Source organism: Amblyraja radiata, chromosome 26 (genome assembly GCF_010909765.2).
Source record: "Amblyraja radiata isolate CabotCenter1 chromosome 26, sAmbRad1.1.pri, whole genome shotgun sequence".
NCBI lineage: Eukaryota > Metazoa > Chordata > Chondrichthyes > Rajiformes > Rajidae > Amblyraja > Amblyraja radiata.
Genome location: NC_045981.1, coordinates 4,999,954 through 5,024,356, shown reverse-complemented (window position 1 = coordinate 5,024,356; position 24,403 = coordinate 4,999,954). Strand labels below are relative to the sequence as shown.

General features: G+C 42.6%; 1 protein-coding gene across 2 annotated transcripts in view; it reads left to right on the top strand.

The window, feature by feature from the left end:
• Window positions 1-24,403, top strand: part of dnah9 (dynein axonemal heavy chain 9) — a 325,024-nt gene that overhangs the window by 197,011 nt on the left and 103,610 nt on the right. For both annotated transcript variants that reach the window (XM_033044073.1, XM_033044072.1), the window contains exons 52-54: window positions 11,674-11,862; window positions 21,523-21,758; window positions 24,271-24,393. In XM_033044073.1, the coding sequence (XP_032899964.1) occupies window positions 11,674-11,862; window positions 21,523-21,758; window positions 24,271-24,393 (548 nt within the window). The remainder of the gene's footprint in view (window positions 1-11,673; window positions 11,863-21,522; window positions 21,759-24,270; window positions 24,394-24,403) is intronic.

Here is a 24,403-nt window from a genome sequence, read left to right as displayed (position 1 = left end):
CGAGCCAGCACCGCCATTCAATGTGATCATGGCTGATCATCCCCAATCAGTACCCCGTTCCTGCCTTCTCGCCATATCCCCTGACTCCGCTATCTTTAAGAGCCCTGTCTAGTTCTCTCTTGAAAGCATCCAGAGAACCTGCCTCCACCGCCCTCTGAGGCAGAGAATTCCACAGACTCACAACTCTCTGTGAGAAAAAGTGTTTCCTCATCTCCGTATTAAATGGCTTACCCCTTATTCTTAAACTGTGGCCCCTGGTTCTGGACTCCCCCAACATCGGGAACAACAAAATGTAAAATGAAATATGATCAGAATAAGGTCATAAGTGACAGCAGAATTAGGCCATTCAGCCCATCAAGTCTACTCTGCCATTCAATCATGGCTGATCTATCTCTCCCTCATAACCCCATTCTCCTGCCCCATAACCTCTGACACCCATACTAATCACAAATCTATCTCTGCCTTAAATATATCCACTGACTTTGCCTCCACAGCCTTCATTGACAAAGAATTCCACAGATTCACCACCATATAAGAATAGATAATGAGTGGGAAACGGAGGTCATTTACACTGCTTTATGAATGAAACTATTCAATATAATTTTAATGATTTGATGTTGTAAGCTTTAAAATAATCAATAGGGTGATTTCACGAAAGGTCACTGGATCATAGATCCTCACCCACGTGACCGCAAAATCCAACTGGGGTACAAGCGTCACTTCCGGTACATGTTATTGATGCTGAAAACGCGCACTTTCACACCCGTTAAAAACCGCGAAAACGGCCCGTTTTTGAGCTGTAAATAACTGTGCCAGTCGGGGTGACCGTGAGACACAACTATCTTACTTTACAGTCCAGAAGATAAAGAAAAACGAAGGTAAATACAAGAGGGAGCTGAAGGGGCACCAACAGCGGAAGTGGTTAGCGGACATTCGCCGTGGAGATATAAAGATCGAAAATATCGGGAATTATCGCGTTTGCTCGCTGCATTTCATCAAAAGTAAGGCATTATTGACGTTTTATCTTTATTAATTTGTTATATGAAAAGTTTTAAAAGTGAAAAATCCGTCAGTAAAATTGCAAAATCGCCCATGGTTCTCAGGTGGGTTTTAACATGCAAAATGAAAATGCTTCTGAAGCTACATTTACCATTTAAATAATCGTAAACTATCAATGCGTTTTGAAATAAATTTTACTCAGATGCAAGCTAAGGAATGGGATAATTGTCAGCTGTTAATTGGATAATAATAATAAAATGTCCTGATTTTGTCCAATTAACAGCTGACAATTATCCCATTCCTTAGCTTGCATCTGAGTAAAATTCATTTCAAAACGCATTGATAGTTTACGATTATTTAAATGGTAAATGTAGCTTCAGAAGCGTTTTCATCTTGCATGTTAAAACCCACCTGAGAACCATGGGCGATTTTGCAATTTTACTGACGGATTTTTCACTTTTAAAACTTTTTATATAACAAAATAATAAAGATAAAACATAATGCCTTACTTTTGATGAAATGCAGCGAGCAAACGCGATAATTCCCGATATTTTCGATCTTTATATCTCCACGGTGAATGTCCGCTAACCACTTCCGCTGTTGTTGCCCCTTCAGCTCCCTCTTGTATTTACCTTCGTTTTTATCTATCTTCTGGACTATAAAGTAAGATAACTGTGCCTCACGGTCACCCCGACTGGCACAGTTATTTACAGCTCAAAAACGGGCCATTTCGCGGTTTTTAACGGGTGTGAAAGTGCGCGTTTTCAGCATCAATAACATGTGCCGGAAGTGACGCTTGTACCCCAGTTGGATTTTGCGGTCACGTGGGTGAGGATCTATGCTCCAGTGACCTTTCGTGAAATCACCCTATACAAGTCAGGAAAAAGCAATTTATCAAAACATTAATACCTTGAAAGAGGTTTCAGCATTGATTCATTTTAAATTGTTTCAATATTGTGACCTTTTTTTGCTAAGACAATTCCATTACAATTCCTGTCAATGAGTAATTGGAAGAATTACTGTCATGATCAATGAAGTGGTATCAGTCAGTAAAATGAGTGGGGAAAATAATTTATATTGACCATGATGTTCTATGCACAGCATGTATTAGACACCAGGAGAAATTCTAGCTTCATGCTCTGAACACAGAAGTCATCAGTTCTGCCCATAATCAGTAATTGACTAGAAACTCATCATCATTAATACTTTTCTGGATATGCTTAGTTTAGTTTAGTTTAGAGATACAGCGTGGAAACCGTCCCTTCAGCCCACCAAGTCTGCATAGACCAATGATCACCTGTACACTAGTTCTATGTTATCCCAGTTTCTCACCCTACACACTGGGGACAATTTACCAGTTAACCTACAACCTGCTCACCTTTGGAATGTGGGAGGAAACCGGAGCACCTGGAGAAAACCCACACGTTCACAGGCGGAACGCACAAACTCCTTTCAGACAGCGCCCGTAGTCGGGATCACACCCCCGTCTCTGGATCTGTAAGGCACCAACTCCACCGCTGCTTCACTGTGCCCACGTGCTCCACTGTGCTGCCTCTCTGTGCCACTGTGTCGCTTATAAGGGGTGTTATTCTAATTGTGATCTACTCACCAGATCTCACTTCAGTGATATAACCCTAATTATATTTGCAAAGGAGTTAACTAGAAGTAAAATGAAATTGTTGGCAAAAACAGTCAGATGCATTCTGAATAATAATTTCTTATAGAAATGTTTTTAATGAAAATACCTGTCAAATACTAACTGGCTTTTATCTAATAAATGTCTTAAAAGCCACTCAGAGATCATGGGCACTATTTATAGTGCAGGCATTAGGAGAGAAGATTGAAACTTATCCAAAAGGATAGATTTTGTGGAGGCTGTAAGACAATGAGAGGATTAGAAAGGCAGACGTGGTGTTGAAGGAAGGAGGATTGGGAAAAGTGGAGCTTGTTGCAAAGTCCTACAGGTGATACCAGGTGCTGCAGGTTAACACAGAGGATTATATGTGATTGGGTTTAGACTTTCTACCCTATAGGGTCTTGAGGAAGGTATGATTGAAAGTTAAGCAACTCCAGACTTATGGACAAATAGGTGGAGCTAGATGTAAGAGGACATGTTAGTTGCTTTTCATGCTGATCTCTTGGTAATGTACCATATGATAACGCTTTATTCATCCCTGGAGGGAAATTGGTCTGTAGACAGTCACAACACAACAAGGTACACAAAAACTTGAAATTAAAAGTGAAAACAAAAAGAAAAAGACAAGCAACTGTTGTTTGGCTGCCGTGTGCGCAGCGCCTAGACCGGAACAAACGCACAAACAAACACAGACGTATCTGGGCAGAGGATTCTAAACTAGAGTGCCCCCTCCCTCCCCCACTCCGGGTCCTCCTTTGTTCTCTCCCCGTCTCTCACAGTAGTCCCCCCAAGCAGGGTCCTCATTGTTCTTCATGCGGTTCCCCCCACGCTGAGTCCCAATTGCAAAACATACTTGGCTAATAAAGTATGATTATGATATGATTATGATTGTCTTCCCCTCCCCCTCACGTTCATCAACAGTGAGGCCCGACCATCACCGAGGCTCATGTTGCTGCCGAGGCTCATGTTGCTGCCGAGGCTCATGTTGCCGCCACCGAGGCTCATGTTGCCGCCACCGAGGCTCATGTTGCCGCCACCGAGGCTCATGTTGCTGCCGAGGCTCATGTTGCCGCCACCGAGGCTCATGTTGCCGCCACCGAGGCTCATGTTGCCGCCACCGAGGCTCATGTTGCCGCCACCGAGGCTCATGTTGCTGCCGAGGCCCATGTTGCTGCTGAGGCTCATGGTGTCGCTTAGGCTCATGTTGCCACCGAGGCTCATGTTGCCGCCACCGAGGCTCATGTTGCTGCCGAGGCTCATATTGCTGCCGAGGCTCATGTTGCTGCCACCGAGGCTCATGTTGCCGCCGCCGAGGCTCATGTTGCTGCCGAGGCTCATGTTGCCGCCGAGGCTCATGTTGCCGCCGCCGAGGCTCATGTTGCCGCCGAGGCTCATGTTGCCGCTGAGGCTCCCGCCAACGCCGAGGCCTCTCTGCCACCGAGGCTCCCGCTCTCCCGGTAAAGAAGAGTTTTAAAGTTGTATTGATTTGGTTTAGTCTGAACAAGTAACTGATTGGAAAGGTGAGAAATAGTGTTGAATTTGGGGTAGAAATATAATGCCATATTTCAGTAATGAAAGGAACAAAGAGTGCAGCATAGGTTTACAAGGTTGATTCCCAGGATGGCGGGACTGTCAAATGCTGAGAGAATGGAGCAGCTGGGCTTTTATACTCTGGAGTTTAGAAGGATGAGGGGGATCTTATTGAAATGTATAAGATTATGAAGGGTTTGGACACCTAGAGGCAGGAAACATGTTCCCGGTGTTGGGGGAGTCCAGAACCAAGGGCCACAGTGTAAGAATAAGGGGTAAGGCATTTAGAACAGAGATGAGGAAATACTTTTTCACACAGAGAGTTGTAAGTCTGTGGAATTCTCTGCCTCAGAGGGCGGTGGAGGCCTGTTCTCTGGATATTTTCAAGAGAGAGCTGGATAGCGCTCTTAAAGATAGCGGAGTCAGGGGATATGGGGAGAAGGCAGGGACGGGGTACTGATTGGGGATGATCAGCCATGATCACATTGAATGGCGGTACTGGCTCGAAGGGCCGAATGGCCTGCTCCTGCACCTATTGTCTATTGTCTATTTAATGTTATACTAGACCAAGGGAGACCCGTTGGGTCCCGTACCCTCAACGCGCGTTTGCTGGGGGGGGGGGGGGGGGGGGGGGGGGGAGGAGGGGCGGCCTGCTGCGTCGTACACACACTAACCACCCCCCTTGATATATTAATATTATTCATTGGCTCCTTTTACCCCATCCCCGCCCTATCTCGAGGTGCGGAGAGAATGGGGCAGAGAAAGAGAGAGAGGGAGGGGGGGGGGGGGGTTGTGGAGGGAGGGGGGGAAAGGGGGTGGAGGGGGGGAGAGGAGAGGAGAGGGGGAGAGGACACGGGGTGTGTGTGTGTGTTCCACTCAGTCGCCATTCCAGTTGCCGGTTTTTCAGGCGACTGCCGGCAACTTGACAGTCGCTGGCAGCCTGCTGAAAAATTGCCTAAGTGGGACAGGCCCATTAGGAAGCTCCTCTCCACACCTGTTAAGTAAGTTCAAGATATTACAAACCTAGAATTAAACAGGGAGGGGCAATTTATGCTAATTTGCAGTGACACCTTCTTCCCATGAGTGAATATTTGTTAAAAAGGGAAAAATAAACTTTGTGGCAAGATGAACAAAAATGTTTGGATGAACATTCTCCACCTGAGATTTGTTGCATGCATAGTGCTGTTTCAACAAGTTACCCTGTTTGGAATACTGATCATGGAAATTGGATTACATTGTATGTTTGAAATCATTATTGATTTTAGCTCATGCCGGTTTTTCACAGCATTCTTCATAATAATCAGCTATCTGGCCCCTTTATCGCAAACACTGTCTTTTCTCCACCATCAAGGCCTCTGAGCAATGCATCTCCACAGAGAACTAGTTGTATCATAAAGCTCAGTTTGAACACATGTTGAATTGATCCTCACCTCAAACTGTGACACACTGCATAATTTTCTTAAATTACTACATGGTATTTCATCAGGCTTGAGGATGGGTATACAGTATGGATCGTAAAGGATTAGAGGGATATGGACCAAATGTGGGCAGGTGGGACTAGCGTAGATGAGGCATCTTGGTTGCCATAAGCAAGTTGGACCAAAGGGCCTGGCTCCTTGCTGCATGATTCTCAGCTCTATTAAACCGCATGGATTGAACACCATCTGCAGATATTTTCGGCATCCATATCCTTATGTAGGAAATAACTGCAGATGCTGGTTTACACCGAAGATAGTTACAAAATGCTGGAGTAACTTAGTGGGTTGGCCAGCATCTCTGGAGAAAAGGAATAGGTGATGTTTCGGGTTGAAACCCTTCTTTGGACTCAGAGTCAGGGGGAATGATGAATTGACTCTATGATGTGAATCCTATATCTCGGTGAGACCAAGCCGAGACTGGACGATCGTTTCGCTGAACCGATACGCTCAGTCCACCTTGGCGACGCAATCTCCCAGTTGCCACATATTTTAACTCTCCCTCCCATTCTGATCTTTCTGTCATGGGCCTCCTCCACTGTCAGAGTGAGGCCACAGGCAAACTGGAGGAACAACACGTCTCTCTCGCCACCCTGCCTAGTCGTACTGCCAGTTGCACTGTTTGCTTCCACATATCCCTTCGTTGTCACCTCTTCCACAGCCAACAATGGACCATTGTGGGCTCCACCTTTCCTTGGTCATCGGTGCCGACTATGATTTGTTCTGAACCTTTTCATACCTCAAGTTTCCCTCTCCCCTGTCTCTCAGTCTGAAGAAGGGTTTCAACCTAAATCGTCGCCTATTCCTTTTCTCCAGAGATGCGGCCTGACTCGTGGAGTTACTCCAGCATTTGGTGTCTATCTTCCTTATATAACTTTTATTTGTCCAGGGGATTCTGCACGCATCAGTAACATGCATTTTTCCTGGACTGCTCAGCTACTGCAGTGTAATTTAGCTGACATTCAGCCATGACATCTAACATTGGTGGTCATGTCTCCTGCCTGTCTACAGGACCACAGTTTTGGAGTTAACTTTTAGAAACATAGAAACATAGAAAATAGGTGCAGGAGTAGGCCATTCGGCCCTTCGAGCCTGCACCGCCATTCGATATGATCATGGCTGATCAACCAACTCAGTATCCTGTACCTGCCTTCTCTCCATACCCCCTGATCCCTTTAGCCACAAGGGCCACATCTAACTCCCTCTTAAATATAGCCAATGAACTGGCCTCAACTACCTTCTGTGGCAGAGAATTCCACAGATTCACCACTCTCTGTGTAAAAAATGATTTTCTCGTCTCGGTCCTAAAAGACTTCCCTCTTATCCTTAAACTGTGACCCCTAGTTCTGGACTTCCCCAACATCGGGAACAATCTTCCCGCATCTAGCCTGTCCAAACCCTTAAGAATTTTGTAAGTTTCTATACGATCTCCCCTCAATCTTCTGAATTCCAGCGTGTACAAGCCGAGTCTATCCAGTCTTTCTTCATATGAAAGACCTGCCATCCCAGGAATCAGTCTGGTGAACCTTCTCTGTACTTTTATTCATTCCTCCCTCAAGCACAGACTTAAAAGTCCTTCTTACCGGAAATGTCTGTGCATTTGGTAACAGTAAATTGACCCTGATGAGCAGGTATACATATGATAGTTGGCACTTTCACACCATATGTAGCAATTTAATATAATTGACAGTCATAACCATAATCAGGGGTGTCAGAAATCGACAGTGTGGCTGAAAAGTTGCTATTTTCTATTCAAATTGGACAACTTCTTCCACATGGTTTATTTTGAAGCCTTTTTGGACTTTTGCTTTTTTGTGGAAGAACTTTGATGCATTTCTGCATTGGTCCCTGTTCTCAATTATTTACGTGAGCACAATATATTTCCCTTCTACTCCTGTGCACTCCACAGCTGCACAGGTATATCCTCCGAGTTATTAGTGTTGCCGGTGTGACCACAAACAGTGATGTCAGTAATTCAACACAGCGTTTGATCGTGAACACTTGGCTGTGCAGTAATATGGTGGACATCCGAGATTCATGAACACCTAATCAGTAAACTCGCCTACCCCGATGGATGCTGGAATTACACTTGTATTCAAGAGAGAGTTAGATTGAACTCTTGGGGTTTACGGAATCAAGGAATATGGGGAGAAAGCAGGAACGGGGTACAGATTTTGGATGATCAGCCATGATCATATTGAATGGCAGTACTGGCTCGAAGGGCCGAATGGCCAACTCCTGCACCTAATGTCTATGTTTCCATGTCTATGTTTCTATTCACATTGCATTGAAAAATCTAACTTCAAAGATGGTTCAGGGGTTGGGGGAAACTTTTTTTAATCTCATTCCTCAACGGAGATGCGATTATTTTCCGTGTCGTATCTCCGTCCGCGCTGCGGCCAAACATCGAGGAGCTGACAGTCCCTTTGTCAATGATCGACTTCGGGAACTCCAACCGCAGAAGAGTCAACCGCCCCGATCGTGGGAGCTTCGATCGCCAGCTGTGGGAGCTGCAATCGCCCGGACTACGGATGGTTCAAATGCCCTGCCCCCGGGAGAATAAGGAGGAAGGAAGATATGACTTTATTGCTGAAAGCTGAAGGTGCGGGGTGAGCAGAGTGCGAACTGCATTTGCTGCGAACACCCCCACCCCCCCCTGCACAGCCCCCCCCCCCTCTGCACAGCCCCCTCCCCCCACCCCCTCCTTCCCCACACCCCTCTTCCCCACACCACCCCTGCCCACACCATCCCTCCCCAACCACCCCCCATTCCCAACCCCCCCACCCCCCACCCCCCATCCCCCACACCCCCCCTAATGGGGAAGGTGGAATATTGCATTGGGGAATGGGTTAAGTTGAGGGGACCAGACTCCCACTTAGTTTAGTCTCTGCCTTAAAAATATCCATTGACTTGGCCTCCACAGCCTTCTGTGACAAAGACACAGATTCACCACCTTCTGACTAAAGAATTTCCTCCTCATCTCCGTCCTAAGTGAGAGGAAGTTGAATGTGCAAGAAATCTGGCTTCAGGCTTCATCAATATGAACCAGAGGCCTGTATCAGAGATGTTAATCAATGCCCAATATATCAAAATATCATATTATGATCTTAAAATATCTATTTTAGAAACGTTGAAGAGTTAGTTCAGTGATTAGTGTTGTATTACTTGCTTGCTCAATAAAATACTTGGCCACTGCCCAGAGGAGGTGAATTCAGGTGAACTTTACTGCACCGTACAAACTTACATTTCTACATAACTTTTAATTGGGTTCCAATGTGCTGACATTGCAGTATTCACACACGATCAAACATAAGAGGCAGATTTTTTTGTCCTTTTAATCTGTTGTGCGATAGATTCTGTCAGCTCCTTTAACTCGAATTACTGTGTGAAGTGCTCCTTGCTCAAAATAGTGACCGGAGCTTAAGCCCCTTAGAGTGATGAACGATCCCAGTGAGAACCTTTGACCCAAAAGAATAATGGCAATCACACACTTTATTTGCTCAGATCTGTAGCAAAAAGCTGTAGTGTCTTCTTTCCAAGAGGTCAGAATTACAGAATTTATGATTCAAACCCTCTTGTAGTACAGCTGCCAGCACTTTGATGAGATTGATATTGAACAAGGGGCATGTTGCAAAAGCTTCTGAATTACATTGACTTAATCAAGGCCTGACTAGAATTCTCAAGGGCTCTTTTGATACTGGTAAAGCTTGTATTGATAAACCAATATGCATTGCCATTGTATAATCTTCGATCAGCACAAAAATGACTGGGATTATTTCTTTAAAGTTCAAAAGAAATATCATTTTGGCAATAGCTTGCTAAGGCTGCGCAATGAAATGAATACTCGCAACTAGCCAAGAAACTCAACCCTGCAATTTAATTACCGTCATAAAATTCAGTTGCTATAGATATGGAATTACAATTTATTATGAATTAATTAGATTGCATTTTACTCTCAAGTATTACTAGATTATACTGTATTTTTAATATGTGATGTTTCACTGCAAGATGAAAACATGCTTTCGGTAAAGCATCCAGAACAGAGATATATGTTAAGTAAATAATTGTAGTAAGGTAAGAGAAATTATTTGACAAAGAAAAGAATGAGCTCAGTTTTAGAATAAATGTCAGTGTTGTAGCTGAAAATTGTAAAATGTGAATAATGAACAGTATTGTTGTATGAAGAGGAGGCGTTCTGGTGGCGGCGACCTGAATTCAGGGCTCGGTCGCGGGTCAGTGGACGACATCGTCGGGAGCTCGCAGGTCACAGGCTGGTGCCTGTTTTCCGGAGCTCCCGCGGCAACAGCTGCGTCCGCTGGACTGGAGGGCGGCAGCTTCGACCACCCCGGGCCGCGGAGCTTGAACCGGCCCGTTCGCGGAGCTCGGTTGAGCCGCGGGACTGACTTACCATCGCCCGGTGGGGTATCGCCTCAGCGCAGAGGGAGAAGAGGAGGGAAGAGACAGTAACCCTAAGATTTTTGCCTCCATCACAGTGAGGAGGTGCCTGGTGGACTCACTGTGGTGGATGTTAATTTGTGTTTATTGTGTGTTTTGTGGTTTATTATTACATGTATGGCTGCAAATAAAGGATCTAAGTCTAAGTCTAAGAAGCTTTTATTTCAAATGAAGGATGGAACTTATTTATCTCTGCTTGTATTTAATCCTAATGTTTACATATGTTTACTTGTATCCTAATGCTCCCTGCTCTTTAATGCATTTTGCATATTTGTGCATATAGAGCTATGTTCCTAGAAGCAGGAAAACTTACAGAGAAGATTTACAAGGATGTTGCTGGGACTAGCGGGGCTGAGCTATAGGGAGAGGTTGAGTAGGCTGGACGCAGGAGGATGAGGGGAGATCGTATGGAGGTGCATAAAATTATGAGAGGAATCGATCGGGTAGATGCACAGAGTCTCTTGCCTAGATTAGGTGAATCGAGGACCAGAGGACATAGGTTTAAGGTGAAGGGGAAAAAATGTAATTGAAATCGTTTTCACACAAAGGGCGGTGGGTGCACGGAATAAGCTGCCAGAGAAGGTAGTTGAGGCAGGGACAATCGCAACGTTTAAGGAACTGTTAGACAGGAACGTGGATAGGTCAGGTTTGGTGGGATATGGACCAAACACAAGCAGGTGGGACTAATGTTGCTGGGACATGTTGGCAGACATGGGCAAGTTGGGCCAAAGGGCTTGTTTCCACACTGTATCACTCTATGACTCTAAGTACAGATTTAGCTTTGTACCAAATTCTTCACAGGAAATAGAAGCCATGCTCCTCTACAGTTCAACAGTTTTTGTACAGATTATTAACCAACTATTTAATATGAACATTACTGTTTTTATAGCGAGAATATCAACACATTCTTCTCAGAATAGCAATTATAAATTAACTTTATGACTAATAGCACAAATAAATTAACTTTATCATGAAAATTAAACTGTATTATTGTTGTTTAATGTTATCAATATTACGTGCAGAAACACATTTATTCACAGCTAGCTGTAAAGTGCATTGAAGGACCCTAGATCTTGCAACGTTCTTTCCAAACTAGTGCAACTTCATTCCTTTCTTAGATCTGAAGGAAGTCCTTAAAAAAGGGTCGAATGTTGGAATTAAAGTTTTTTTTTTTTTAAACTTTCCAAAGAAATTATCTTTTTTTTCAGAGCTTATGATTTCCATCTTGCAATGAGAGTTGGTTTGTTGGGTCGTTGTGTTAATGCATTTTGTTGTTCATTGATCAGGTTCAATGGTAAAAGTAACGTAGGCAGTAACTGCAAATGCTAGTTTAAACTGTAGAGACACAGAAAATGCTGGAGTAACTCAGCGGGACAGGCAGCATCTCTGGAAGAAGAAATGGGTGATGTTTTGGGTCGAGACTGAAGAAGGGTCTCGACACGAAATGTCACCCATTCCTCCTCTCCAGAGACGCTGCCTGTCCCGCTGAGTTACTCCAGCATTCTGTGTCCAGCTTTGGTAAAAGTAACTTGTTTGTTTACAAATGTATTCTTTATTAATCCTGTATGTTCTTTTCAGGTTGGTGGTCTGGCTTCAGAAAACGTGCGTTGGGCAGAGGCTGTGTGCAGCTTTAAGCAGCAGGAGAGCATGCTTTGTGGGGATGTGCTCCTCATCACTGCCTTTGTATCCTATCTCGGCTACTTCACCAAGAAGTACAGACAAGATTTAATGGATGGAATGTGGAAACCTTATCTTGGGCAGCTCGAAGTAAGGACCAGATTGAGTAAAGTCATAAGTGATAGGTGCAGAATTAGGCCATTCGGCCCATCAAGTCTACTCCCTCATTCAGTCATGGTTGACCTATCTCTCCCTCCAAACCCTAATCTCATTCTCCTGCCCTCTCCTCATAATGGGAAAGCAGGATTTAGTTACTAGGCATCAAATAGCTGGAATAAACTTCCTGAAGATTTAAGACTTGCCTCAACTTTGACCACTTTTAAAACAAGACTGAAAACGTTTATGTTTACTTTAGCTTTCAGCTAAATCTTAACTACATTGCACTTTTAACTTTTGCACTTTTTATAATGCATTTTTAATTTTGCTTTTCTTTTCTTTTAGTTCTTCTATTTTATTTCATTTTATTATTTCATTTATTGTATGACATGTTTTTATGTGAAGCACTTTGAGTCTGCCTCGTGTATGAAATGTGCTATATAAATAAAGTTGCAAATAACCCCTGGCAACCGTACTCATCAAGAATCTATCTCTACCTTAAAGATTTCCACTGACTTGCCCTCCACAACCTTCTGTGGCAAAGAATTCCACAGATTCACCACCCTCTGACTAAAGAAATTCTTCCTTATCTCCTTCCTAAATTTACGTCCTTTAATTCTGAGGTTATGACCTCTGGTCCTAGACATTCCCACTAGTGGAAACATGCTCTGCACATCCAAGCCTTTCACTATTCGAGTAGAAGTTAGAAAGTTCTATGTAATAATACATTGATTGCATTGTAAAACAGCCAATCGTTAATATAGAAATGCACTTGTTGCCTTTTTTTTCGGTTACTTCACCAAGAACGTGAATGTGAATTATATGTTACATGATGAATCTTTATGTTTAATCAGCCTTTATACATTGTCTATATATCAAGCAGATTTTTTGTTTAGTTTAGTTTAGAGATACAGTGCGGAAACAGGCCCTTCGGCCCACCAAGTTCACACCGACCAGCGATCCCTGCACGTCACCACTATCCTACACCCACTAGGGACAATTTTTACATTTTCCAAGCCATTTAACCTACAAACCTGTACGTCTTTGGAGTTTGGGAGGAATTGCAGGATGTTTCAGCTCGAGATCCTTCCTCAGTCACTCATTCCTTCTCTCCAGAGATGCTGCCTGCCCTGCTGAACACTCCAGCATTTTGCGCCCATCTTTGATTTAAACCAGCAGCTGCAGTTCTTTCCCAGTCATAATAGATTCATGGAATCTAAATTTAATACTGACCACTAATGGACTCGAGCAGCACATTGAAGCAGCACAAATATTTGTTTTAAATCCCTGGAGACTTGTTGGATTTCATTATTTCTTTCACAATTCTTGGCCTTTTTGGTTTAATACTGAAGGAAAAGTAACAATACAACACCCTTGGTCACCTTTTTTCTGATGGTACATTTTTAAAACCAAGAATGGCGATACGGTGGCGCAGCGGTAGAGTTGCTGCCTCGCGTTGCTTGCAGCGCCAGAGACCCGGATTCGATCCCAACTACGGGTGCTGTCTGTACAGAGTTTGTACATTCTCCCCATGACCGCGTGGGTATTCTCTGAGATCTTCGGTTTGCCCCCACACTCCAAAGATACAGGTTAACTGACTTATTATAAGTCTACATTGTCCCTAGTGCGTGTAGGATGGTGTTAATGTGCGGGGATGCTGGTCAGTGTGAACTCGGTGGGCCGAAGGGCCTGTTTCCATGCTGGATCTCTAAACTAATCTAATTAGACCAATAAAGTAGTATCTATCAATGTGCTGATGGAGCAAGAGAATTGCTCATTGAAAATGTAGAGAGATGATTTGTAGATCAGCATCTGGTATCAGCATGCTTCAAATACCAATAGAAATGTATGGTTATCAACTGGACATGCTTGACGTGATCAGATCCTCTCAGAAGAAATAACACTATGACCCATCTTGGATGCCACTCTCCATTTTGGCTATTAGCTCTTAGGGCAAAGGGAATCAAGGGATATGGGGAAAAAGCCGGAATGGGATTCTGATTTTGGACGATCAGCCATGATCGTATATTGAATGGCAGTGCTGACTCGAAGGGCCGAATGACCTACTCCCGCACCTATTTGTTATGTTTCTATGGCTGTTAATTGCTTTCTACTTAGAACAATCTGAGTATTCTCCCAAGCTGATATTGGTATCCAATTACCGAAACTACTGAAGCTACTTTGCAGTTATCAATGTTGCTGAATTCTAGACACCATTATCCCGTGGAATTGTGTTTATTTGGAAGAAGACTGTGGTTGTTCCAGTTGTAAGTACTTACCAAAGCTGAGTGTGGAAACTTTCATTCAGTTTGTCTGAGGAAAATGGGATGGTGGTCATACCTGCTTCAACACATAATGCATTCCCATTGAGGAACAGCCCTTAAAGTGGCTTTGTAATTTAAACCATTGACTTAGAAACATAGACATAGAAATTAGGTGCAGGAGTAGGCCATTCGGCCCTTCGAGCCTGCACCGCCATTCAATATGATCATGGCTGATCATCCAACTCAGTATCCCGTACCTGCCTTCTCTCCATACCCTCTGATCCCCTTAGCCACAAGGGCCACATCTAACTCCCTCTTAAATATAGCCAATGAACTGGCCTCGACTACCCTCTGTGGCAGGGAGTTCCAGAGATTCACCACTCTCTGTGTGAAAAAAGTTCTTCTCATCTCGGTTTTAAAGGATTTCCCCCTTATCCTTAAGCTGTGACCCCTTGTCCTGGACTTCCCCAACATCGGGAGCAATCTTCCTGCATCTAGCCTGTCCAACCCCTTAAGAATTTTGTAAGTTTCTATAAGATCCCCTCTCAATCTCCTAAATTCTAGAGAGTATAAACCAAGTCTATCCAGTCTTTCTTCATAAGACAGTCCTGACATCCCAGGAATCAGTCTGGTGAACCTTCTCTGCACTCCCTCTATGGCAATAATGTCCTTCCTCAGATTTGGAGACCAAAACTGTACGCAATACTCCAGGTGTGGTCTCACCAAGACCCTGTACAACTGCAGTAGAACCTCCCTGCTCCTATACTCAAATCCTTTTGCTATGAAAGCTAACATACCATTCGCTTTCTTCACTGCCTGCTGCACCTGCATGCCCACTTTCAATGACTGGTGTACCATGACACCCAGGTCTCGCTGCATCTCCCCTTTTCCTAGTCGGCCACCATTTAGATAATAGTCTGCTTTCCTGTTTTTGCCACCAAAATGGATAACCTCACATTTATCCACATTATACTGCATTGGACTTCTACGCAGTATTCGTAATCGGTGCCACAGATATTAAGAAATTATTTATAAAGCCAGTTATATCTAGCGCAACAAAGACTTTTGATTAACTGCGACGATGAAGAGAAAAACCATTTGTTGTTTTAAGTATGTGTGTAATTCGCTTGTTATGAATCTTTTACCAAACCATATCACTCAGATAAATGGACATAAAGATACAATTGCTTCGTAGACTGTGCAATACCTTTTTAATAATTCAAAAATCTCATTTATTCTTCTCTAGAACAATCATCTATTTATTTCCCTGCAAGACGTATTCTTTATTAACTCCACTTTTTGTTTGTCATATTGTTTCAAATGGCTGCTGTGTTTTATTATTCATATCAGCGGAAGGATGTATCAGCAAAAAAAATAAACATACTGTTAGATAGCCAGGTGACAACTAAACCAACTCGTTGGATGATGTCCTAAATCATAATCACCAGGCTTGCATACCTGTCAAACATGTTATCAATGAAGATGAAAAATGCTGGAAATACTCAGCACATCAGAAGATAGAGAAATATAGTTCTAATGAAAGATCGATGACCTGAAATGTAACTTTGCTTTCCTTTATATCATTGAGAATTATGTAACACTGCACACGGTGCAGATCCAGAGCCAGCTACATAATGAGGGACCCCTACCACCCCAGCAATGGACTGTTCCAGCTGCTATGGTCAGGTGAACGCCTCCACTGTCATGCTGTGAAAACAGAGAAGATGAGATGGAGTTTCTTCCCACAAGCTATCAGGACTGTAGACTTTTATCTCATCTGGGACTAATTCACTAATTTACTGTTGTGTTGTGTTTTTTTCTAAAATGTAAACACTGGTTCTGTTCTATTCTGTTCTGTTGTTTTTGCACAATCCACAAGCATTGCCACTTTCATTTCACTGCACATCTTGTATGTGTATGTGACAAATAAAGTTGACTTGGCTTGACTTGACTTGACTTAGAAACATAGAAAATAGGTGCAGGAGTAGGCCATTCGGCACTTCGAGCCTGCACCGCCATTCGATATGATCATGGCTGATCATCCAACTCAGTATCCTGTACCTGCCTTCTCTCCGTACCCCCTGATCCCTTTAGCCACAAGGGCCACATCTAACTCCCTCTTAAATATAGCCAATGAACTGGCCTCAACTACCTTCTGTGGCTGAGAGTTCCACAGATTCACTACTCTCTGTGTAAAAAATGTTTTTCTCATCTCGGTCCTAAAGGATTTCCTCTCTATCCTTAAGCTGTGACCCCTTGTCCTGGACTTCCCTAACATCGGGAACAATCTTCCTGCATCTAGCCTGTCCAACCCCTTAAGAATTTTGTACGTTTCTATAAGACCCCCCCCTCAATCTCCTAAATTCTAGTGAGTACAAGCTTCATGAATTGAATTTGTATTTTTGTGTATAATAGGTATAAACATATGAAAATGTGTAGGAAGAAACTGCAGATGCTGGTTTACACTGAAGATAGACACAAAACGCGGGAGTAACATTTTGTGTCTATATTGTAACAATATGTGGACAAACAACATATCCAGATAGAAGGAATGGGTGACATATTGGGAAGAAGGGTCTCGACCCGAAACATCACCCATTCCTTCTATCCAGAGATGTTGCCTGTCCTGCTGAGTTGCTCCTGCAGTTTTTGTCTATCTTCAACATATGAAAATGACTGGCTCGTGAGAGGAATTGATCAATCGTGCTTCTCCCGTATTCTTGTAAAGCTGAAGCTCCCAAATCTGTCATCCCAGCACCCTCCTGCCCTTTGTAGATTAAAAAAAGATTGGGTAATATCATCTTTCATTGGAGAATGCAAACCTGTAAATCAGCGAGACCAAACGTAGACTGGGCGATCGTTTCGCTGAACAGCTTCACTCAGTCAGCCTGGACCTACCTGATCTCCTGGTTGCTAAACACTTTAATTTTCCTACCCATTCCCACGCTGACCTTTCTGTCTGATGCCTCCTCCATTGTCAGAGTGTGGCTAAGCGTACTTTGGAGGAACAGCATCTCATATTTCACTTGGGCAGCTTACAGCCTGAAATGTTATCTCCGTCACTCTCACCATTAGAAGCTGCCTGACTTACTCAAGGTCATCAACTGCACTAACCTCGTTATTCCTCACTTTTCCTTAATTAGGTCCTGCAACAAATCGCCAGCTCATACATTTGAAAACACCAATGAATTTTGCCCAGATCATTATCTCCTGCTCTGGATGATAGAATGTCCTCCTCTGTTGCTGTTGTGCTGGCTTCTATGTAGGTGTTGGATTTATCCATCTGCCCTTTTCAAATGACGGTGTAACATTTCCATCATTTCAGTCTCCTAACATCATTAAAAGCTCACTAAAGCTAGCCTTTAGTCATCCTATTTTATCTGCCTTTATCCTCTCCACACTGCCACTGCCTTCTCCTTTACAGCTGCATTGATCCACCTTCTCCTCGAGTGGACTCTTGTTATCTCAGCCATATTCTGTCTCCGGAAACAAATAACATTTATGGCCCATGATCATATCGACTTTTCTTTCAATGTCCTTCGGATGTTTGTGTGTTTATGAAAGACTTACCATTTGCTTCATTTTATGTTGGCCTATACTATTCTCAAACTGTATCTTCAGCGTGTGTTAAATCTTTTTTTTCTATCTCATGTTAATCTTTATATCTTAAGCCGTCCAGGGAGTTTTGAATGCCCGTTCTTATCTTTGTGCAAATGTCATCTCCCCTTTAGAAACTCCCACTGTTTAAGAACAGTCTGGCTTACGGATTCCTGATTTGTAACCGCTGGTGGTGGAGACTTCTGCACTTCACTGATGTTATTCCTCTTCCGCTTACATGTCTTTTTACCTGCGATTGTTTGTTAGGTTGTATATAAGCGACACTCTTCATCAAACTGGTGATATTCTTCTTCAACCATTTCTCCCACTGATACCAACTTCAGTTGGCCCGGCTCGTTTCCCCGACTCAGATTCAGCCCAGCTTACTATGTTCACTCACCTGACATACAAGTCAGAATCATTCTTTTGCCCTGTAGATACTTATATTCTCTGAATATATTGTGTAATTAACAAAACCCTATATTTCTTTAAAAGATAGACACAATGCCTTCGCTCAGTTCGCAATAACAACCTGATCTCCCGGTGGCTCAGCACTTCAACTCCCCCTCCCATTCCGAATCCGACCTTTCTGTCCTGGGCCACCACCATGGCCAGAGTGAGTCCCACCGTAAATTGGAGAAGCAGTGCCTAATATTTTGCTTTGGTAGTTTACACCCCAGCGGTATGAACATTGACGTCTCCAATTTCAGGCAGTCCTTGCTTTCTCCCTCCTTCCCCTCTTTGGTGTCCACTCATCTGCCGATTAAACCTCCCTAACTTGTATATATGTAGGCAGGAACTGCAGATGCTGGCTTACATCAAAGATAGACACAAAGTACTGGAGTAACTCAGCGGGTCAAGCTGCATCTCTGGAGAGAAGGAATGGGTGACATTTTGGGTCGATTGGTTCACCTCCTGATGCCTCAAATACTTTCCATATTTTTGTCAGGGGCGTGATAACATGTTGTCTTCACCTGAATGAGTGCAGGGCCAACAATATTTAGGCAGCCACAAGTCATCCATAATAGAAGTCTACTTGATCGCCACCACGTCCATTGATTCCCTCCACAATGTGCGCAAGGTGGCTGCTTTATATACCGTACACTCTCCTCAGTGTTACCACTCAATCCATGACTTCTAACAGGAAATGCAAGGGCAGCGGCTGCAGGGTAATACTAGCAAGTTCCCCTAGAAATTACACACCATCCTAACATGGGATGTATTTCCTTCATAATCATCTTCTACTACTTCAGAGTGAGGCCAAACACAAATTGGAGGAACAGCACCTCGTATTCTGCTTGGGCAATATTCCCAGCAGTGTGAATATTGATTTCTCCACGTTCTGCTCTTCTATCTCCTGGAGATCTCTCTCCAATAACAATTAGGAAAGGAAAAATAAAAAATACCGCAGAAGCTGAACATCTGAGAGAAAAAAACAGAAATTATTGGAAAGGCATACGGTGGTATCTGTGGAAAGGGAAAGGGTTAAATGTGGAAAAGCCTTATTTATGGGATCAGGGAGCCAAACTGCTATAATGCTATCTTTGTTGCACTGAATATTTTGCATATATCTGCCATCCAGCTCAGTCTTCTGAGCAAAACCAGTACAACTCTGTTACACAGCTTCCTTTACAGCAGACATGGGGTGTAAGATTTTATAAAAGAATTAAGCTATGAGAAAAATATGCATTATTTTCTTTGTATTCCTCTTGAATGACATTGTTCTTACACCAGGTATTAAAATATCAAGGCCGTGTTAACATTAATTGGAAGTAAAAATAAAACTCCTGCAAGTGGCTTAGCCGTGAATTTCGTGGCCATGAAATTCCTGAACCATACAAATTAATTAGGTTTGATTGTTTCATCTTCATTCTGTGCTGAGTTCGTTAATCTCATTAGTGATAATAGAAGGTTGAACATTAGACCAACTATTTTGCCTGTCAGATCTTGGCTGGATTTTCCTTCAAGCTGTATAAAACTATTCCCACCACCTGGGTCTTGTAGCTCTCTTTAGTCATTGTATAGCACTGAAAACCTCACAAATCCATGCTTGATTTTATCTGAGGTGTTTTCTGCAATTTTACTGCACTCAACGGTAAAGATCCAATAACCCACTTCAAATAACGGTCTAATAATCTGTCGGTGATGCTGTTGAATTCTTCAGCACTGACTTCCCACCCACAGGAACTATGCCACTCTTAAACCATCAAAATGCTTTATAATTTTAAACTGCCTCGGTTACATTTTTTCTTGGCCTTCTCTGCTTCACTCCAGTTACCACTTGTGTCTGTTATTTCCTATCCCTTGTACCATGCTAATGAATTAAAATGTAAATTTCTTAAAGCTGCAGATAATACTTCTAACCAGAGCAGCACAGTGGCGTAAAGGTGGAGCTGCTGCCTTACGGCGCCAGGGACCTAGTAACAGAAAATAAACTTGCGGCTATTAAAAACATCTTTATTTTTGAAAATCCTTTATTTAAAAAAAAAAAACGTTGTTTTTGTAACTCACTGACCCCTAACTCCCTTTTTCCAATGGACACAACTGTTTTGTATAGCGTTAGATAGAATATCATTGCTTCTCATTGATGAGAAGAAAATGTTGTTCTTCATCTAACGAGCCATACTTCAAACTCCTCGCTCTCTATTAATTGGTCTTTTTCATTCACCTCTCTTAAATGTCACCTCTCTTAAACATTATCACCTATATTTGTCCATGCTAAATTATAACTCCTTCGAGCTGGACCACCCAATTAATTTATTTATGTGTCGGAAAGAACTGCAGATGCTGGTTTAAATCGAAGATAGGCACAAAATGCTGGAGTAACTCAGCGGGACAGGCAGCATTTCTGGAGAGAAGGAATGGGTGACGTTTTGGGTCAAGACCCTTCTTCAGAATGATTTTTATTTATTTCTGTTTTCTTCAATCCTTTCCTTGTGTTCCTTATTTTGTAAACATCTCATTTTCTAAGAGCAAAAATGAAACCCAATATTGACTGATGGTACAAAACTACCTGTTATTAAATCAGTGTTGTGACAGTCTGCCCTCGTTTTTAGTGCATCACTCATTTTCCTATCCATTGTACTACATTTCCTCCTTTGCCATAAGGCTTTTCTTTTTGTACCTAGAATGTAATTGCCAATGAGCACTACGAAATAAATTTCAATCATTAATTTCAATTAAGGACAGAATTTTATAAATGTTCTTATATTGATATATTTTTTTATCTAAATCTTTTCAATTGGAGGATATAATATCTCGGGAGAGTTATAATGAATCTCCTAAGGGTTTATATAACTCTGTTTGACACTTAGATTGTTGGGATGTAAGTGAAAACCATCACAATTATCCAGGCTAGGCCTCACCAACCAGTGGGTCTTCCCTTTTACATTCATATTTAGAGGTCAATTTATTACTTACAAATTTTTCAAGTGCTTGTCTTATAAAACATTTTCCAATAAAAACATACAGTATATATTGCATCTATTGTGTTCTCTTAATCATTGTGTTTTAATAATATCACCTTATTTCTCTCAGTTTATGAAGTTCAGTAAGTTGGAGTTCCTGATCTTCATTGGAAACTGTGCTGTTTTGACTGTGGGCATTCACAAATAGGGGTCATTTTGAGAACACTGGAACACTGGCAAAAGTTAGCGACTTCAGAGAAAAAATCTTTTTAAAAAATACACTGTTTTTTGAGCTGATTTGAAAATCATTGACGAGGTTTATATAAAAGTTTTACCAGAGCGTTGTTGCGACACCGTGATTCTCAAGACAATTTTCCTTTGTTAAGGTTCCAATCCCTGTGACCTCTGGTTTGGATCCCTTGACGATGCTCACCGATGACGCCGACATTGCGACCTGGCAGAACGAGAGCCTCCCGGCCGACAGAATGTCCACTGAGAACGCTACAATCCTCACCAGTTGTGAACGCTGGCCACTTATGATCGACCCCCAGCTGCAAGGTATCAAGTGGATCAAAAGCAAGTATGGAGAAGACCTCCGAGTTGTGAGGATTGGACAGAGAGGGTCAGTACATTCTTTTTTACTTCTTTGTTGTGAAAATCTGTTTCTAACTGGCCGCCATCATTGAAGAATTGTGGAATTAGTATTTCAGTCTCGAGGCTAGTGTACGTTCCTAGTTACCTCAAGTTGATTTACTTTAGGATTTGGCCATCTAATAGCTTCAACCATTGGACATGAATGGAATGACTAGACCTCAGATAGTCAGGGGTTATGGGTAAAGGCAGGAGAATGGGGTTCGGAGGGAGAGATAGATCAGCCATGATTGAATGGCGGAGTAGACTTGATGGGCTGAATGGCCTAATTCTAATCCTTTCCCTTATGACCTTATGTGGGAGGAAACTGGATCAGTGGGAACAAACCCACGTGGATACAGGGAGAATGTGCAAACTGCACACAGACAGCACCCGAGGTCAGGATCAAACCCCGTGGTCTGGTGCTATGAAGTAGCAGCACTACCAGCTGCGCCCCCTGTGCTGAACTTACATTGCATTGCATTCTCACGTGTGCTGAAATGTATTTTATTAATCAATTGGGACTTTTGTACATTGTTGGCAGGCAGCAGAGCTTGGAGAAATGTTATCCTTTGTACAAGTTTGGGAGATATCCTTTCCCCCTTCATGGCTTCCATGTTCCTCCTTCAGCAAGAACTGTTCTCTGGCTGTTGAAGATGATACATGCTTCACCATTGTTAGCCACCAGGAGGTGTGCCTGTCACACACACCAAGACAGACATGTGGTTCATGTCTTCTATGACTTGGCTTCATGTCCAGCTGTGAGAGCAAGCTGAAATTGTGATGCTCATAGCCCTTTTATTAGTCTCTGCGCATTCATTTTATGGCTGCTCTCACTGGGTTGAAATGGATGAGGAGTGATCTAATCAAAGTCTGTCAAATGATAAATCTGTTTGATACGATGGGAACAGTTTCCTCTGGGGTGAGTTCAGATAAAGAATTACAAATGTAGAGAATTGAAACTCTGCAGATGCTGTATCTGAAATGAGGACAGAAAATTGAGAAGGCTGGGCTGTGGAGAAAGCAGCAGCATTAATGTTAGTTATAGAAGCAAATTTGAACATTGGGGAGGAGAATGTGGAGTTATCTCTCTAAAATCCTGTGGTTTGTGAATGAAATAGCCTTATCAAAACTGAGATTGAAAATGAACTAGTAAATATTTTGTGGATATTCTTGTGGAATAAATATTTCTAATTGGTCGGATTCACTGCCAACAATAAGGGTCAGAGATTAAAATGGAATTAAGGGATACAGTTCACGAACAGGCCCTTCGGTCGTTCAATCAACACTAACCATCAAGCATGATCAACCATGTGTACATTAATACTACTCTAACACATTTTATTCTCTTTGCAAAGAGTCTGACCCGAAATGGTACCTATCCATATTCTCCAGAGATGCTGCCTGAGTGACTCTTACCACTTTGTGTCTATTGTTTGTAAACCGACATTTGCAGATCCTTATCACAATGGACTACCGATACTGACAGAGAGATCAAGATACTTGAAGCTGCAGAATTCAATATTAAGTCCAAGAGGCTGCAACATGGACAGGCGGAGGATAAAGTGTTGTTCCTAAGCTTGCATTTGCCCTCATTGTTTTGTTTTGTGGTGGAGGAAGCCACAGATCGATGGATCAGAGAGAGAGCGGGATGTAGAATTAAAGTTGCAGGCAACGGGAAGTTTGGTGGCAAAGTTGCAGGCAATGGTTGCACCCGCAGATCTTTAGTCAGAGGGTGGTGAATCTGTGGAATTCTTTGCCACAGAAGGCTGTGGAAGCCAAGTCAGTAGACACGGTATTTTTAAGGCAGAGATAGATAGATAGATTCTTGATTAGTACAGGTGTCAGAGGTTATGGGGAGAAGGCAGGAGAATGGGGTTAGGAGGGAGAGATAGATCAGCCATGATTGAACGGTGGAGTAGACGTGATGGGCCGAATGGCCTAATTGTACACCTATGACGGAACACGAGTTCTGTGTTTGGTTTATCCAATTTAGGGGAGAACACCAAATGCAGTGCAGCAAATTGGAAGAAGTTGAAATGAATCACTCCTTCTCCTTGAAAGATTGTTCATCTCTGCTCTGTCTTCAATAAGATTATGATTGATCTTTTTGCCTTGGCGCCATATTCTTGCACTGAGTCTACATCCTTGATTCTCTTAATATCTAAAAATCTATCAAAATGAGTTGTCTTAAAAGCTGGAATTTCAATAGATGATAGTTGTCTGATTATCCACAAAATAATTAACTATGTCCTCTGTTCCTCGATTCCCCTACTCTGAGCAAGTGACTCTGTGCATCTACCGGATCTATTCCTCTCATGATTTTATATACTTCTATAAGATCACCCCTCATGCTCCTGCACTCCTGCGCACTTTTGAGATCTGCCTACCCAATGTTATGCTAGAAATAATAGCAACTCAATAGGCTATTATAATGAGTGTGCATATTCCTACCACAATGAATGAAGACTAATATAAAAATGCTTCTGTTTTTCTATTTTAAGTTACCTCGACATCATGGAAAATGCCCTTGGAGCAGGTGAAGTGGTTCTGATCGAAAACCTTGAAGAAACAGTGGATCATGTGTTGGGACCATTATTGGGCAGAGAAACCATTAAAAAGGGCAGGTAAAGTTTT